The sequence below is a fragment of the Sardina pilchardus genome, chromosome 6 (assembly GCF_963854185.1).
Source record: "Sardina pilchardus chromosome 6, fSarPil1.1, whole genome shotgun sequence".
In the NCBI taxonomy this organism is placed as follows: domain Eukaryota; kingdom Metazoa; phylum Chordata; class Actinopteri; order Clupeiformes; family Clupeidae; genus Sardina; species Sardina pilchardus.
This window is the reverse complement of record NC_084999.1, coordinates 17,276,972-17,294,240: the sequence shown is the minus strand read 5'-3', so window position 1 is coordinate 17,294,240 and position 17,269 is coordinate 17,276,972. Positions and strand designations below refer to the sequence as shown.

The following is a 17,269-nucleotide window of genomic DNA, read 5'->3' as shown; positions in this document are numbered from 1 at the left end:
TGGATAAGCAAGTTGTTGTGTTCCACAGTTGTTCATCGTATGTTGTACCTTAAAGAAGGGCCTGGATTTGTGAATCCCGCTGTCTTGAGACAATTTTGAATTGCTGTATCCTACTTCATCTTGTAGTAATTCAATCAATACTAATTTGGATTGATTGTTAACCGGCCACTGGGATGTCCCAAACCAATAGCACAAGGAGGAGCTTAACTTATTTTCTGTGAGTAGCCTATAGTTGAAATTACCCACCTGATTTGCTCAGCTTTTGAATATTTGAACTTCATGTCCTCAGCACTGCTTGAAAGTATATTTCCATGTTGTATGGGCCCTTGAGAGTGTACTGTTGTCAACAGACTGGTGCTCCTGGAGTAGCATACAGAGACCATAATATATGTCTGAAATGTACTTCATTGTAGCCTAGTTCATGACAGAATCCTCCCTGAGGGAATGGCACATTTTCAGGCAGTTAGGGCCTAACAACACCACTTGTACTTTCAACAGTCACTATGGTCAACTGTTGTTGTTTTTTAAATGTGCTATACAAATAAACTGACATTGGCCGGGTTTCCCAAAATCGTTAAGAAGCTCTTAAGTCCTAGGAACTTCTTAGGAGCGTTCTTAGAACATTCTTACAACGCTCCTAAGAAGTTCTTAGCACTTAAGAGCTTCTTAACAATTTTGGGAAACCCGGCCATTGACTATAACATCCATTCTTGCTCGTATTCACTCTAAAATGACTCCACAATGAAGTTGTGCATCGGTCACCACAAATCACCACTTGGTGTCGCACTTTATACAGTATAGTGTACTGCTGCGTCAGATAGCAGAGACGCTCTGGTGGGTAGGATGCACTGCAGTAATTTGATTGGTTAAAAGGCAACACGTGACGTGGTAAACTCCAAAAAACCCTAACAAATTGACTGTGTAGGTAGGCTGTATGCATAGAAATATGTGTCGCTTTAATTTACAAACCAAGCAAAACACCGAGATAATTTGTATCAATGCATTACATTTACCCTGGATAGTTTACATGCAGCATAACATAACGTAGCCTAATGGGGGCGTGCCAAGTATAGTAACTTCTTTGTCAGCTTTTACTTTCGGTTTCATGCCTTTAGGAAAGTCCCACAGCAAAAGAAAGACCGGGCATTTCTAATAATCGATATGTATTCAGCCAGAAGTTTGTTGTAGGGTCGTGTCATCTTTGTAGTCGGTGGAAAGACGGTGAGATTCTCTAATTTTGCAGAACTACAAGTTGCAGAGGTGCAGTATAACGGCGAAGGACAGGACAATCAATTTACTTCCTCCTTCCAATGTAAGTTGCATCTAATTGACGTGGGGATTCTGTTATTATAGGTTATTAAATCTAACCTATTCTGTAAAATAAAGGTACATGTTTGTTGTCCATATATGAGAGGTCCGTCACTACTTTTTACTGCGGCACGTGCCCATACTAGCTGTGCCCCAGTAAACAATTGTTTTGATAGGCTACAGTACCTCTTGTTGCTTATTTGGCACATTGTTATTGTTACTGTCATTAGATTGGACTGGACTGTGCCCCTATAGACCTATAGGTTTGGGTCTCTTGACACCATGACGATGTATAAAACGGTCTATGATAGTTGATTTTTAAGTGAAAGTGAAAGTGTTGCGTCCTCTACATCCGCGCGACATCATTAATGCATACGCCATGCAATCTACAGTAGTTTGCTTTTCGAACCCTTTCCACTGGCCAACAATTTGTATCTGTTCCTGTTGTTTCCTTTTACAGAGTGACTACACAGTCTCAGCCTGTGCCTTGTCGGGATGCAGAAAATGTCGTACCTCTCTCCACTACTGTTTTTGCTAGTGGATGTGTGTGTGGTGCAAGGTGTTCGCCAGGCCCAGCTCTCCCCACTCCTCATCCAACATCCCTTTGTGGTTCTGTGGGCCGGGGGACTGCTCCGAGCCTTCGCCCTCCTTTTTCTCACCTACGCCTACCCTGGCACCCTGCCCTGGATGAAGAGCTTTGAAGGCATCCAGACCGTCTGTGTTTTCAGCTTCTTGTCTCCAGCTTACATCACCTTTCTCTGGACCATCGGAAGGTCAGCCGTGGAGAGGCTGTGGGGATGGCATTCTTGGGAAGCGGTATATACTCCTACATACACATGTATATAATGTTGTGCACTGCTGCATAGCTTTCAATTATGCTTATCAGTTGCCATCTGATCACTGCTGAGTTTATCAGGGCAATAGACTACAATTAGTCTGGCAAGTAGTGAAATGTTATAACATGACACTTGTAAAGTGTCATTTGAACTAACCCTGTGGTTCTGTGAAAAAATGACAGTTACTGCAGAGTTATCTGGTGATTGCTGTGTCCTGGCCCTTCTGGACACGCTATATGCCGAACATTCTTTCGAAGGAGACACAGAAACCGACCAAAAAGAATGGGGCGTCCCTGCAAAGGCTCCTGGGATACATGAAGCCACACACTGGCCGTTTTACTGCTGTCATGATCTTAGTGATCGTATCATCACTGGGTAGGCCAGACACGAATGATTATTACATGTACTGCTCAGTAAATCATTCACAGGAATGTGGAATCTGAAAATATGAAATGTCTTGCCTCAACTGTGTTGTGATCCCATCAAGGGGATTTTCGCAATTACATTTCTTTTACATTTATGGATAAGCCTTTTGAGATTTAATGCTCTTTATTTCAGATCCGGGACTTTTTTTCTGAGGACTAGGATGTTATTTTATAGTGAAAGTGAAAGTGTGAACACCAGTGGGAAAGTTACATAATATAATTTTGTGATAATAATGTTCACACCAGGGTGTTAAGAATTCATTTTGAATGGAGAGATCTGTCAGCACTCTGTACTCATTCTTGATTGTGTTGATGTTTGGTATCAGGCGAGATGGCCATTCCTCACTACACAGGGAAGATGACGGATTGGATCATGAATGAGGATGAGCCTGAGGCCTTCTCTCATGCCATCACAGTCATGTCTGTGATCACCATCATGAGGTGAGAGACTGCTAAGGGCTTGCGTTACTTGCTAGCGCTGGTAGAGCCCTAACCCTAACCTTTACATTACATTACATTTGGCTGACACTTTTTAACCAATGTGACTTACAACATGGTAAACATTTTAAGCTTTTTAAAGCAATTCTAAAAACAATTCTAGGAAAAAATTAAAAAGGTATGGTGCTGTAGGAATAAGTGCATCAATGATTGCAATTGTCCGGAGGGGGAGTGTGGCTGGGAATGATAGCCTCCTTCTTGTCCCTGTTGAGGTTGCCAAACTTTAAACAGATGGTATTACTAGGGCCAATATGCATGATAAACGGTAGACTAAAATGTCTGTATATTCCTATTCCTTCTGTTTGCAGTGCCTTGTGTGAGTTTGTGTGTGACCTCATATACAACGTCACCATGAGCAAAATACACACATTTATCCAGGGTCTGGTCTTCCAGTCTGTGCTGAAACAAGAAATCGCCTTCTTTGACAAGTCAACTACAGGTGAGTTATAACCCACGGGCATGGCATACTATTATGGAACTCAGTTGTTCTCATGGAGAAGTCTTAAGAAACCAACGGTTTCTTTAAATCTGATCAAGTAATGAATTGTGAAGAATTATTTCACCAGAATTTTAGCATACATAACTGTTCATAAGGTATTTAAAGGAGAAATCTGGAGATTTTTCCCATAGATCTACACTTCTCAAGGTCACGAGTACTGTCGTGAGTTGCTTGAGTTGCTGCAACCAACAGCTAAAGCAGCCAGGCACAATGCTACACTCTTGGGGCATGAACATGGGGGCTCGTGAATATGTCCTCAGAGGTCAAAGATCTTATGTGAAAAATCAGCCAGATTGCTCTTTTAAATCTGCTTTTCTTGTCGATTCAATTCTCTGTATAAGGATGCCAGTAGAGTATTAATAATTGCTCATTTAACGGCAATGATTATTAAATGAGACACCTTTCATTTCAACCTGTGCTCCCTTCTTCGCTTGTCCTCAGGTGATATCGTGTCGCGCATCACGACGGACACCAACACCATGAGCGAGTCGCTGAGCGAGAAGCTGAGCCTGCTGATGTGGTACTTCTGGAGGGTGATCTTCCTGTTTGGCTTCATGCTCAACCTGTCCTGGAAGCTGTCGCTCTTCACCGCCATGGGGCTGCCCATCATCTGGGTCATTCCAGAGATCTCCGGAAAGTTCTATCAGGTGCGCCTGTGGAGTTATGCCTGTGTGTTTAGTACCCAAAAAATGTGCTTGCTCCCTCATGTGCTAAAAGTTGTGGTAACGCATTACTATAGAACGAAATGCGGTCAAGGTGTGTGGTTATGCCGGAATTTACAACAGCATCGAACGCGATTCAGCCAATCATAATCAAGGACCGGAACTATCCGTTTTAGAATATGTATTATTAGTATGGAAAGTTAGCAATTTACTGCCATGTGACCCTTGATAAGGTCGTCGGAAATGCTCAGTGAGTTTGTGATTGTTGGACATAGAGAGGAATAAAGAGCAGCAGTGGACTGCTTAGCCGAGAGTTCACACGGCGTGTCTTTGCCCTCACCCCAGAAACTGTCCAAGGATGTTCAAGCGTCTCTGGCCAAGGCTAATGACGTTGCCATGGAGACCTTCTCCTCCATGAAGACAGTGCGGAGCTTCGCCAATGAGGACGGGGAGACGGAACGATACCGTAAGCGTCTGGAGGAGACCTACTCCCTCAACAAGAAAGAAGCAGCAGCCTATGCGGTGTCCACATGGACCAACAGTGTAAGATGACTCCTCATTCCATTCCCTACTATTTATAGCTGAATATGCAGGCTATAAATATGTTAATATCAATCATGTATATCGCATAACATGGATGTAATTTTCATATATCATAGGGCATGGTGAGAGAGTATTATGTCCTGAAGATACATATTAAGACTAAACAAATGGCATTTTTGTCTTCACCTAGATGTCCAGTCTGGCTCTAAAAGTCAGCATCTTGTACTACGGAGGACGTTTGGTGACGGGAGATGATGTCAGCAGTGGAGACCTCGTGTCCTTTGTGTTGTATGAGCTGCAGTTCAGCAGTGCGGTGGAGGTAACATTCCCATACAGTCAATTGAATCAAACCTCTCACACTCAACTGCTGCCTGTGGGCTTGGGAGTTCTGTGGACAGACTTGGTTGTGGTATCTGAAACTGCTCATCTGAACAAACTGGCCAGATAAGCCCAAACAGGCTTGCGCCGGCACGCCAACTCAAAAAGACTTTGGTTGCTTTGGTAACCTTGATCGTTATCAGTCATGATTTGAAAAATAAATGTGCTGCCTCTACTTCTTCCTTTTTCCTGCGTCTGGTCAGTCCATTGAATTCCTGATTGAATTCTGCAAACGTGTTTCAGATAGCTTCAAATCCTATGCATCCCAAATCAATGTGAATATATGCTTAATGCTTTTGTTGTTGTTTTTAATTCCTTGTGCTGCAGGTGTTGATGAATTACTACCCACATGTGAAGAAGGCCATCGGTGCCTCAGAGAAGATTTTTGAATACGTGGATCGGACTCCTGAGATTCCGCCTGACGGGACTTTGGCCCCAGAAACACTTAATGGACACGTGCAGTTCCAAAATATTACCTTCTCTTATCCAAAGAGGCCAGACACAGCTATACTGAAGGTACGTGTGTGTGAGTGAGAGAGAGAGAGAGAGAGAGAGAATAGAAGTAGTTCTAGTAAACGTTAAACATTTAAACTCACTCTCTTCTTTTCCTCTATCTCCTGTCTTTCACCCCCTCCTATTCACTCCATCTTTTCCTTCTCCTCCTGTCATTCTGGTCTGCCCTCTCTGCAGGGCTTGTCTCTGGAGCTGAGACCGGGTCAGATGACGGCGCTGGTGGGTCCCTCTGGTGGTGGGAAGAGCTCATGTGTGAACCTGCTGGAGCGCTTCTACCAGCCTGAACAGGGATGCATCCTGCTGGACGGAAAGCCCCTGCAGTCCTACAAGGACGAGTACCTACACAAAAAGGTGCCCCTGAGTTATTGCCTAGTTTATCAATCATTTGATAGTTTGTTAACGTTAACTTTCACTTAGTGTAAATTCATGAACATTTATTAGAACATATTAAACATTCATTTCAGTCTAAAACTAGGTTCATGTTTGAAGGTGTTTTACATCAGTGAGTTAAAACATACCCTTTACGTTAACTTAACTAAATTTTATTTGATTTTTTATAGTGTATTCATGTGTTTTGATTTGCATGCATCAATGTTGTCGTGTCTGCCCCAGATAAGTGTGGTGAGTCAGGAGCCCAAGCTGTTTGCCCGCAGTCTGAAGGAGAACATCAAATATGGCATAGAGGACGCCTCTGACGAGGACATGGTAAAGGCGGCCAAGAGTGCCTACGTTCATGAGGATATCATGAAGATGCAGAATGGCTACGACACAGGTCAGTTTCAGAGAGTGGACAAAAGTTTGAAATGGATACACAGTGTATGTACTATTATGCTATGTATTGTTGCCTTGTTATTTGCCAAAGTTGATGTGTGCTGAGGTCAGATGATAGTTCTTCAAAGTGTTTGCTGTTGACACTTATTTGATGTTTTTTTTTAAAGATGCTGGATCCAAAGGCGATATGGTCTCTGGTGGTCAGAAGCAGCGCATAGCCATTGCCAGAGCCCTCGTCCGCAAACCAAAGATTCTTGTGCTGGACGATGCGACCAGCTCACTAGACACAAGGAGTGAGGAAGGGGTGAGTGAGGAAATCCTGAATATATCCCTTTAAATGTATGCCCTTGTATCATTCACACTGGTTCACCGTTGACTATTAGGCTGATGCTTTTATCCAAAGCAACTCAAGTATGTCAATTATCATAAGGGCCAGTCTCCCCAGAGAAGTTCAGGGCCTTATTTGAGGGCACAATAGTGGCAGCTGGGAATTGAATCCACACTTGCAGGCTACTGCATGCTAGGCCAGCTCCAGGCCCACTACACTACCACTGCCCCTTAAGTCCCCTGTGCATGTGTCCTGTAGGTCCACAAAGCTCTGGCCAAGATGAGGAAGGAGCAGCAGTGCTCCGTGCTGCTGATCGCCCACCGGCTGAGCGCCGTGGAGCGGGCCGACCACATCGTCTTCCTCCAGGACGGCAAGGTCCAGGAGGAGGGAACCCACGACCAGCTGGTCCAGAGAGGGGGCCTGTATGCCGAGTTTGTGAGGAAGCAGAACACCTCCATCCATCGCGACGCTGCCGAGGAGACCAGCGGCTAGGACCAAGAGGCCTGATCGAGCTGATTGAGCTGTAAGTTGTAGATGCGAGAGGTCAAAAGTGCCGCTGTGAGCCCACGTCAGCCTGATTGACTGGAAAGGACTGGGGATAGCAACTCAAGGAAGGCTAAATCATCTTGGTGACAAATAGTGAGCTAATGTGGGCTTTTGGCCAACCGCATCTAGGCAATGCTCCTGAAAAAGACAGCTGTTATCACATTCATTTAGATTTTCAACATGAAGACAGGTTTCTTATTTAACTCATTAGTTTTCACTGATTATGGTGTGGAGTCAGTTTTTCTCATTTTTTTTTCATTACAGCTTGCAGCTAAAATCATTTAAGAAACATGTCTTTCATTTCCCATTGTTTTGTTTGTATAAGTTTGTTTGATTTCTTTTTTATTCTTCATACTTTACTTGCAATAATCAAAAGTATACCAAAATCACGCATATGCCTGTAATGTCACATTTGACCTGTAATGGTACGAGGCAGTCATTAGTCTGTTTGTAGTCATTTTTCAGTTTCTCAATTGTTCAGTTCTGTAGACTAAGCACAAGATGCAGACACAGTTTTCAGGATGGGTATTTTGTTCAGTTCCGTCCATGCAAGTAAAGTGAAGAAAGAAACTAAAAAAGGATTGTCATGGAGTGCTTTGAGTACTCACAAAGCCTTTTTATGTAAGGCATCCAAAATGTATATATTATGTTTAATTGGTTGGTTCTCAAGATGTATTTATTTTTGAAACACCATTCCACCAATTATGACAGTTTCTCCTCATAAACCCACAAGGCCAACCAGATCATTTAACAATCCTTTCAGTGTCATTCCGAATAAAATAAAAAATGTTTCTATTTCTTAAAAACAAACCTCTGTGTGGTTATCTTTCTGTGAAGTAGCGGTGTTGTTACTGTAGTTTTGAAGGCAGCCCCTTCTGTGCCCCTCGGTGGCTGTTGAACAGATGTGTGCCAGAGCACTCCAATCCGTCCTCACCCGGCGGGACATGCCATGGAGTGACTATATTTAGCACCGCACATGTAGCCTCGTGTGGGAGAGTGCTGGGCTGAGGTAGGAGTTTCATCAGTGGTGGCAGTGTTGGATGGATCACTGCAGAACTCTCGGCTCACAGGGTTCGCTTGCTCTGCGGTGTGTGCTGCATCATCGAGGGCACCGGGCCCCTGCGTCCAGGATTGATTTCATCTTGTTCTCAGCCAGCAGTTCAGGGATCTGTGGCAAACTGGTTTCAGGCTAGTTCATGAGCAGTTGTTTATACGCTCCCCTGATCTGACGCATTCGTAACCTCACCTCTATTTCTGTAGAAGCACATTGGGGGCAGCATCAGATAATTCCATACACAGTGAGCTCACAGGAGCTGTGGGGCTTTTGTCTTTTCCAGCAACTTTTGTCTGCCCACCAGATGACACATAGTATAGATATTGCTGAGATAACATTCTGACGCATTCCATAGGAACACATTCGACACGGATCATTTCTCGCAATGCTGAGGAAGCTGAGGCGGATGTGGAGCTGGAGGAGCTTTTCGTCTTTTTCCTGACACTTTTGTTTGGACATATCAAAAGCCCCCCAGCAGGGGACCTTGCTACGGATGCTCGAGACGGCCTGGGCTCTCCAAACAATCCCCACTTCCCCACAACAAAGCGACCATGACGTGGCTTACAGGAAGCGGATTCCGCAGACAATAAGTTCAGACGAGTGGATTTGCACTGGGAAAGTACCATGTCAATTAAATTAGGACATGACAAAACATGCACGACTAATATGGAAACAATTGTTGTAAGAGTATGTCATAACAAGGGCAAACTGAAACCACTGGCATCTCTAACATGCCTAGTGATAGTGATGATGGCACCTGCGTCCAATCAGAAAAATGCAGCGCGTGTATGTAAAGCTGAGAGAAAGGCTGGCTAGACTGGTGCCTCCCCCTCAAGACACATCAGAATGCTTGGCCAGGGTGTCACCTCTGACCCTTCAGCACCCCCCTGTGGCACTTGGCCACCGGTGCACAAGGAAGTGAATAAACCGAGGCTGAGCATAAATACAGTACAAATGGTGTCAGTGGGCGGCTCTCAAACTCTCTCCTCGATGCTCGGTCCTCAAGGGGCGTTCCCACTGATCTATAACTAACACTGGATAGACTATCCCATTGTTGGCGCCTCATCATTCTTTATCTAGATCAGTGAGGACGAGGATGGAGGAAGGAAGGGAGGGTGTATAAAACCCAAAATAAGAGGCACCCAATGAAAGCTATTCAAATTCACACCCACATGATGGCACTGTGAGTTTAGTTTCTTGATCATTAAAAAGGCCAAAGGACCACCAACATCTGATATACAGGTAGGCTAACAGAACTTCCAGTGCAGAGAGATCATCATTTACTTTGCCTCCTGAATATAGCTAACTTCATCAGCAATAGTTTCTGCTCATGGGGGACAAGAAACTCATAAACTCGGGAGCTTACGACTGTTTATTACTCTACAAAACTTGTCTATGCCATTCCTGTGGGTGATGTACCATGCTGTTGGCTGAAGAGTCTGTACGATGGAGGGTAATATTTGGGAACGAAATAGGAAAGAGCAAAAACAAAGAACACTGAAGATAAGTAAGGGGGGATATATATCGGATGTCTAAGAGTGGCCCAGAATATCAAGCAGTAAATTATACCCCAGAGTTCTATTAAATATGAATGGCATTTGAAGGAAAATCAGCCTTATTACATTCAAGCCCAAACACCCTCTGACTACCAAAACAGACAACAACAAAGAAAATAAAAAAGCTTTTTAAAGAACAAAATCTCTTTTAATATGTACAGACGAGATGTTTGTTGATGCAGCCAGAAGCTATATTAACCGAGGTTGTACAATATCCAAAAACTCAACAATGGAGAGTCAGATAGTCTAACATTTTTTTTGTTGTTTTTTCTTTTTACACTGAAAAAGGGAGGGAAAAAAAACAAAACAAAAATAGAAGACACAAATAGAAACATGATCTACAGTACAACTGTTATACAAGGAATGGCGTGAAGACCAGTTCTGAAGTCTTTTTTTTTTTTTTACTGTACATGTGTCCTTGCTATTACGTTAGCAATGAATGTGTCTTGTCCTGAGTTAACATAGTACAAATAATACAGTTTGCCAAGTCAAGCATAAAAATCAAGCATAAACTAGCACCATCCTCTCTAGTTCAGGCAAGCTGACGCTAGAGTCTCCAACTCCAACCTTTTTTTTCCGCCTCCTTTTTTTTTTTTTTTTTTTTACAGTACCGACCCCCAGACACAGGTGACGTATCTGTGGCTCAGAGAGAGATGTGAGGTGTGAGAGTGGTCTTATGAAAACAACAACAACAACAAAGAAAAAATAGCTTCTGCCATCACAGGCCAAGTCAAAAAAACAGACAAAGATGGAAAAAATAACCCAAAACAAAAAACTAATAGCAGATTCTTCTTCTCAACAGGTAGAGAAAAAAATTGACAGGACAGAGAAAAAAACAACGGAGAGAAAAAAATGAATAGCTTTGTCTATTATACACATCAAATAGCTGGAGCAAAGTGATGCACACACAGGGGACAGATATACAAGCTAAAACACGTCACTGCTAGCACACAGAAGACTTCCATTTCAGAATGGTTGTGACAGGAAAATCATACGAGATTAGATTTTCAGGCGTCACACAATGTTGGAGGCGATTGATGGACAAGACGTAGGCTATGGATTTCAAATGACCCCCATCGTGAACTAAAAGTGAACTCTCCACTCACAACGGACATGAAATGAAATTCACCAGCTCACCGACATCACGTTCATCAGGCTTTTATTGTAGTGACCGCCAACTACAACCACTCCAGCAAGGGCTTCCTGTGTCCCCAGAGGGATGACCGTCCTACCTAAAGCAATGCAACATCACAAGCTCGAGCCCAGCGGAGATGCTCTTAGTGTTTGAAACCTGCAGCACAGGCATCTTATTTTTTTTTGGGGGGGGGGGTTCGTAAGCACTGGGGGAGAAAAAAAACGGAGGAAAAAACGAAAGTAAAGCAAATAAAACAAAACCAAAAAAAAAGAAAAAAGGAATTCTTTTGGGTCTCCCAGCTGCTGACTGACAGCTCAGAAGAAAACAAGTGTCCAGATGTCCCCACCACACTCTCTCTTCTCTCCTCTCCTCTCCTCTCCTCTCTCATCTCTCCTTCTCATCTCTCCTTCTCCTCTCCTCTTCGCTCCTCTCTTCTCCACTCCCACTATGGGCTGCTCCTTAAAATGCTTCTTTATGAAAGAAAATTATATTCCTTATAATCTGTACAGCTATTTACACAGAAACCGAGAGGGCAGGGCTGCCAGGTGAGGACCTCCGGGTAAAGGAACCCCACCGCCACGATGGCAGGGGGGAGAGGGGGGTAACTTGGGTGTTAGGGGGGGTAGTTCCATCTCCTCTGCAGAAGCTGGGGAGATGCTGCGTCTCTAACTGCCCCACCCTGTGGGGTAGCCGCTTTAGTCCGCTGCCCCGAACCCTCCCTCCTAACAAGCCTGGTCTGCTCCCTGAGTTCTGTCCGTCTCCCCCCACTCTCGCTCTCCCTCCCTCCCACGTTCACGGCGCCTCTTTTCCTGTAAGGGAGGGAGGGAAGGGGGGGGGAGGGGGCTCAGTCTGAGTCGCTGGTGTCGGAGGAGGAGGAGGAAGAGGACGAGGAGGACGAAGAGTCCGAGCTGGAGCTGCTGGCACTGAGGCGAGAGGGCACCGGGTGGGGTTCCGCCGCACTGGGCTTCTCCACTGGGATAGAGGAGGAGAGAGAGAGGGACACAGGTCAGACCAACACACACACAGGCACGCACACACACGCACACACACACTGTGAAAAAGAAGTGACCATCATCTTGTTGTTTTTTTAAAAGATAAAACAGTCGAAAACATCTTCTTTCGTTGAGTAGGCATCTTCACATACACACACACACACACACACACACACACACACAGATCATTTTCTCAAAACATCCGTAATGAAAAGGCAGTCTGTTTGTTTGTTGATGTGCCCGAGAGAGAGGAGTAAAGAGAGAGAGAGGAAATAGCTGGATAGAGGGGTAGATGGAGAGAGGCTGAGTGGGGGGAGAGAGGGGGGAGAAATGGGACACCAGAGAGAGCACGGTGAGTGAGAGCTCCACGGAGGGAAATCAAAGTTTAAGAGGACCGCGCGCAGTGAGGAGGAGATTCAGGGGAGAGCGGGGGTTTAACCGCCATTAAATATTCACCATCTGTCTCCTGCACAGCCACACACAGCCACAGGAACTACGGGCCCAAGCCATGTCTAGCCAACAGTGTGTGTGTGTGTGTGAGTGTGTGTGTGTGTGTGTGTGTGTGAGATGTAAAGCCCCTTGGCGTGGAAACAACAGTGGAACTGTTGTAACAGAAGAACTGTAGCTCTTTTAGCCGTCTAGACGGGCCAATCTGAACGAGAGTGAGTAAGTGCGTGTGGTTTCAATTTGATGTAGCGATGCAGTAGTTCACTGTGAGCGCGTGTGTGTGTGTGTGTGTGTGTGTGTGTGTGTGAGAGAGAGAGCAAGAGACACTCACCCTTGGGCTTCTGAGGTTTCTTGGCGGAGTTGAGCTGTCCGCTGACGTCCTGCAGCCGCCGCTCCAGCTCTCGTCTCTTCTCCAGCGCTAGCTCCTCTTTGGACTTCCCGCCGCCCGCCTTCTTCACCACTACACACACACACACACACACACACACAGCCACAAATACACATGTGAGCATGCTGGTGTGAGACTGAGGTGAGAGATCTGTGTTGGAACTTTCATGGGTTTCTATTTGACACTATTCTCGTCAGAAACACGGTCCTCAGAAATGATACATGACGTATGAAAGATATGAGACACAGTGTTATTCTAAGAAGTATGCCAGGTCTCTCAACTCTGTGTGTGTGTGTGTGCGTGTATGAGTGAGATTGAGAGTGTAAGTCTAAGTGTGAGTGTGAGTGTACTGTAAGTGAGAGTGAGAGAGAGAGAGAGTGTGTGTGTGAGACTGACCGTAGGGCTTGCGCGGCTTCTTGCGCAGGCAGGTCATGACGTAGCGCTCCAGCTCGCGCAGCGTGGACGGCTTGAGCGTCTCGAAGTCGATCTCGATCTCCTCGGGGTTGGTGTCGCGCAGCGAGGGCTCGCGCGCCTGGATGATGTGCACCACGCGGCCCAGCTTCTCGCCCGGCAGCTTGTTGATGTCCAGGCTCAGCTGCCGCTTCTCGTCGTACGACATGGGGCTGGTCTCGTCCTCCTCCTCCGAGTCGTAGTGCGGCATCGCGTACACTGGAACCTGGGCCTTCTTGGCGGGCCTGATTGGGGAGAACGTGCTCGTTTAAACACGACTACTAGAACTCAAGTACAGGATGTAATACGTTAGCCCAGAAATCTAGACGCCCCTAGCGGGGTAGTCTAGCAACTCTCCGTTGACTTGGGAGCTTGCCATTTTCAATGAGGGCCGGGCCAATCGCATCGTGTATAGAGTCGGTAGGCGGGCTTCACATAATGACAACTGACCTACGACCAGAAGTTGCAACTGTTAAGCATCCTGCTACTTGAAAACAAGAAGATGATTCGTTTAGCGCCATCCTATTGCGTGGAGAGGGAATTTGAAAGACAACCGTTTATCCCACCCCTCCAATTGAGCCCTGCTATGGTGAGTTTCTAGACCTTGATGTGGGTCTAGCTTGTTATGCTAGTAATACACAGGTCATCACATTAATATTCATCTTCATGTAATATCACTCTCATTAACAGCTCTGCTACATTTATTTGTGTCCTTGACCATTTAACAGGCCAGAGCAGGCCACTTTCTGCCTATCATTTTCTTACAGGGAGATGATAACACACGTCAAGGTCAGACAGATATTCACAACTATTCTGTTGACTACAAACGCAGTACAATAGTACAGAGCAGACAGAAGAAGGTTCTGTGTCTGTCCACGAATCACAGTTTTTGTGCTGGCTATTTTCCACAGCTATTTTCTACACAAATCCTACGACGTTCAGCGCTCACAACACTCAAAAAAAAACCTCAGCGCTGATCAACTTTTAAAACAGCGCTGGGCTAGTCGATGTCACTTTCCTCTGGACGACCGTAACCTAGCAACACTTGACCGAAGCCCTCCGAAAATGACGTTGAGGGAGATTGGTGGACAAAGGCCCTAAGGTCCTGCAAAAGTTGGTGGTGGTGGGTGGGGATTGATGGTCAGTGTAGCTGTCAGCAGATCAGCACTGAGGCAGAGGCTAAGCAGACCGCGTTCAGACCAAATGGCCACGCCACTGCATCCGACAACCATACAAGGGCAAGAGCACAGGAGGAGAGGGGGACACGAGGACGGGGTTATTAAGAGAGGAGATAACAACACAGAGGGACAGGATGAGCATGAGAGATAACAGAGGGGAAGGAGAGGAGAGAGAAAGAAAAAAGAAAGAAAAACAGCACAAAAATAGCCAAATAGAGAGAGAGAGAGAGAGAGACACACAGACAGACAGACACAGAGAGAGAAACAGAAAGAAAGACAGAAAGACAGAAAGAAAGAAAGAAAGAAAGAAAGAAAGAAAGCGAGAGAGAGCGAGGCTGGTGGACTCACTTGGTCTTGTTGCTCTTCTTGGCCGCCCCCTTCTTGCCCTGTGTGGAGGAGGCCGCCCGGCTGGACTTGCTCTTGGCGGCCTTGGCCACCTTCAGCCGCTCGCGCTCCACCCTCTCGCGCTCGCGCTCCAGCCTCTCGCGCTCGCGCTCCCGTTCACGCTCCCGCTCTCTCTCCCTCTCCCTCTCCCGCTCCCTCTCCCGCTCCTCCTCCAGGTTCTTGCGGCCGGCCTTGCGCTTGTCAGCCTTCTTCTTCTTCTTCTTGTCCTTCTTCTTCTCGCGCTTCTTCTTGGGCTTGATGATGGGGCCTTGGGAGAGCGCGGCCAGCTGCTCGTGCACCGCCCGCAGCTGAGGAGAGGAGAGGGGGGCGCAGCTGTTAGAGCGCTCAACCACACACACACACACACACACACACACACACACACGCACTTCTAACCACATTCACACTTATACACACATTCACACTGTTCTAACCACACACACACAATTGTGAAAAACACGCCGTCCTTGTGTTCTTGCCATGCACATGTGCGAATACACACACACAAAACACACACACACACACACACACACACACACACACACACACACACACACACCTCTTCATACACTCCCATCACTAACGTATCCTACTTGGCCTTTAGGCTCTGTAATTCACTAATACCACCAAGGGATGCCAGAATACAAATCTGAAGCCTCTTTAAACCATGAAAAGAAACAGGCGGTGTTAAATGATGAAGTAACTTAGAGCGTACACTTCGAAATGGCTTTCATCAGGACATAAACCTTGATTTGTGTGATCAGGACTTGGTCTTGCTGCCCAGACAGAGCTAATTTTGTCATCATGAAAAGCTGGCTATGCCTTAGGCTGCCTTTACATAGCTAATTAGAGAATAAATCAATAAGTTCTCATTACACTAATGGCGTACCTTGTTTATATTAGTGTCGCTTGGTAAATTATAACAACACAGCAAACATTAGCTGCCCACGGCAGTCAATTATATATCGCAGTGGTCAATTTCCTCCAAAATAATTGAAAAACAAGATCTAATATTTAGGATAATTCCCACTACTTTCATACATATGATTCCAGACAATTTCCGTAGAGTTAATAAAGTTATGTGGACGTTTTTCATTACTAATTGCACATTACAAGTCTTGAAACCTATCTCACCACAACAAAATAAATTAGCATGTTGCAAGATGGCTTAGTAGATTAGCTCTTTTCTAATTTACAAAGCAATTCAAAAGCAGTTTTGTACCATAATGATACGCATCTACTTGCTACCAATTATCAATTTGTGACTAGCCTCAGGTCAACGTGAACATATCGAAGTCGGTGTGAAGTCATTACTGACACTTTTGTCGAACCGCTCATATTGCAAGTCATCTTTTAACGGAGTTAGAGTTTTGTCAACAATTGGTTCGTTTAGCAAAATATGTGTTGCCACTACGATACCAAAACCAGTCTATCGATCTACCTACTGCCTATCTGGTAGTGTGTGTTCATCGTGTTTTACTTTGTCGACTGGTGTGTGTGTGTGTATATGTGTGTGTGTGTGTGTGTGCTTGTGCGTGAGCAAGTTCCCATACCTGTGTGCAGACCTGGTCCTGTAGCTCGGCGAGGCGATGGGCCCTCTCCTCCTCGCTGTCGGAGCTGGGGCTGCTCTCGCTCTCGCTGTCGCTGCTCGGCTCGCTCTCCGACGACGAGGAGGACGAGGAGGAGGATGAGGAAGACGAGGAGGAGTGCCTTCCCAGCATGCCCATGCTGCCGCGGCCCACCGACATGGCGGCCAGATCCTCGTCCTCCTCCTCCAGGACCTCGTCCGGCATCTTGGCGTAGCGGAACTCAAACACATCCTGAGTGGAAACACACACACACACACACACAGATTCAGATACACAACAAACACTTTCCAACACGTGGAAGAGAGATGGCTCGCCCTCTTTGTTCAGCTATTGATAAAGCAGGATATCAGCTTTACATGGAAACTCTTCTTCACGTGTTTCATCAACTCTTATCAACAGGGTGCATCTTGTTCCTCTTGCTCATCAACAACACAATGAAATTAGCCATTTCACTTCCATTATCATTAAACAAAATGAGGGAACTATAAATAAACACGTTCCCTCAAAAATGTAACTCTGATAAGTCTGGGTAGTGCAGTTAAGGAGAGAGATGCCGCACACTCCGAGTTATAAGAAGCGATCTGAAGAAGGCCATAAAGGCCAAAATGTTATCGCTTTATTAAAAAATGGACTTATAACTCAAAGTGTGTGGCATCTCTCTCCTTAACTAAGCGCAATACCTAGTTGCCTGCACATCAACTTTGGTGTGCGTCTCTACCTCTCCTTCCAAGTCTGGGTAGTGCAACCAAACAACTCTCTCTAATCTAATCTAATCTAATCTAATCTAAT

General features: G+C 45.5%; 2 protein-coding genes across 2 annotated transcripts in view; one reads left to right on the top strand and one right to left on the bottom strand.

Annotated features, from left to right (window-relative positions):
- The first annotated feature begins 931 nt into the window (after positions 1-931).
- tap1 (transporter 1, ATP-binding cassette, sub-family B (MDR/TAP)) lies at positions 932-8,111 on the top strand. The gene is made up of 13 exons (XM_062538776.1): positions 932-1,312; positions 1,769-2,124; positions 2,327-2,519; positions 2,896-3,010; positions 3,376-3,506; positions 4,008-4,213; positions 4,574-4,771; positions 4,962-5,090; positions 5,477-5,665; positions 5,840-6,013; positions 6,275-6,434; positions 6,601-6,737; positions 7,020-8,111. The coding sequence occupies exons 2-13, from the start codon at positions 1,804-1,806 to the stop codon at positions 7,251-7,253; spliced, it is 2,187 nt and encodes a 728-aa protein (XP_062394760.1). The 5' UTR covers positions 932-1,312; positions 1,769-1,803; the 3' UTR covers positions 7,254-8,111.
- Positions 8,112-9,715: 1,604 nt separating this feature from the next.
- Positions 9,716-17,269, bottom strand: part of brd2b (bromodomain containing 2b) — a 14,475-nt gene continuing 6,921 nt past the window's right edge. Inside the window, exons 8-12 of the mRNA XM_062538762.1 lie at positions 16,445-16,711; positions 14,856-15,199; positions 13,276-13,574; positions 12,823-12,951; positions 9,716-12,024 (exon numbers count right to left, since the gene is read on the bottom strand). Of these exons, the coding sequence (XP_062394746.1) occupies positions 11,897-12,024; positions 12,823-12,951; positions 13,276-13,574; positions 14,856-15,199; positions 16,445-16,711 (1,167 nt within the window). The 3' untranslated portion in view covers positions 9,716-11,896. The remainder of the gene's footprint in view (positions 12,025-12,822; positions 12,952-13,275; positions 13,575-14,855; positions 15,200-16,444; positions 16,712-17,269) is intronic.

Coding starts and splice junctions, on each gene's coding strand:
- tap1 (XM_062538776.1), top strand. CDS start 1,804: ATGCAGAAAATGTCGTACCTCTCTCCACTACTGTTTTTGCTAGTGGAT. Junction 2,520..2,895: donor AGTGATCGTATCATCACTGG/GTAGGCCAGACA, acceptor GTTTGGTATCAG/GCGAGATGGCCATTCCTCAC. Junction 5,666..5,839: donor CAGACACAGCTATACTGAAG/GTACGTGTGTGT, acceptor CCCTCTCTGCAG/GGCTTGTCTCTGGAGCTGAG.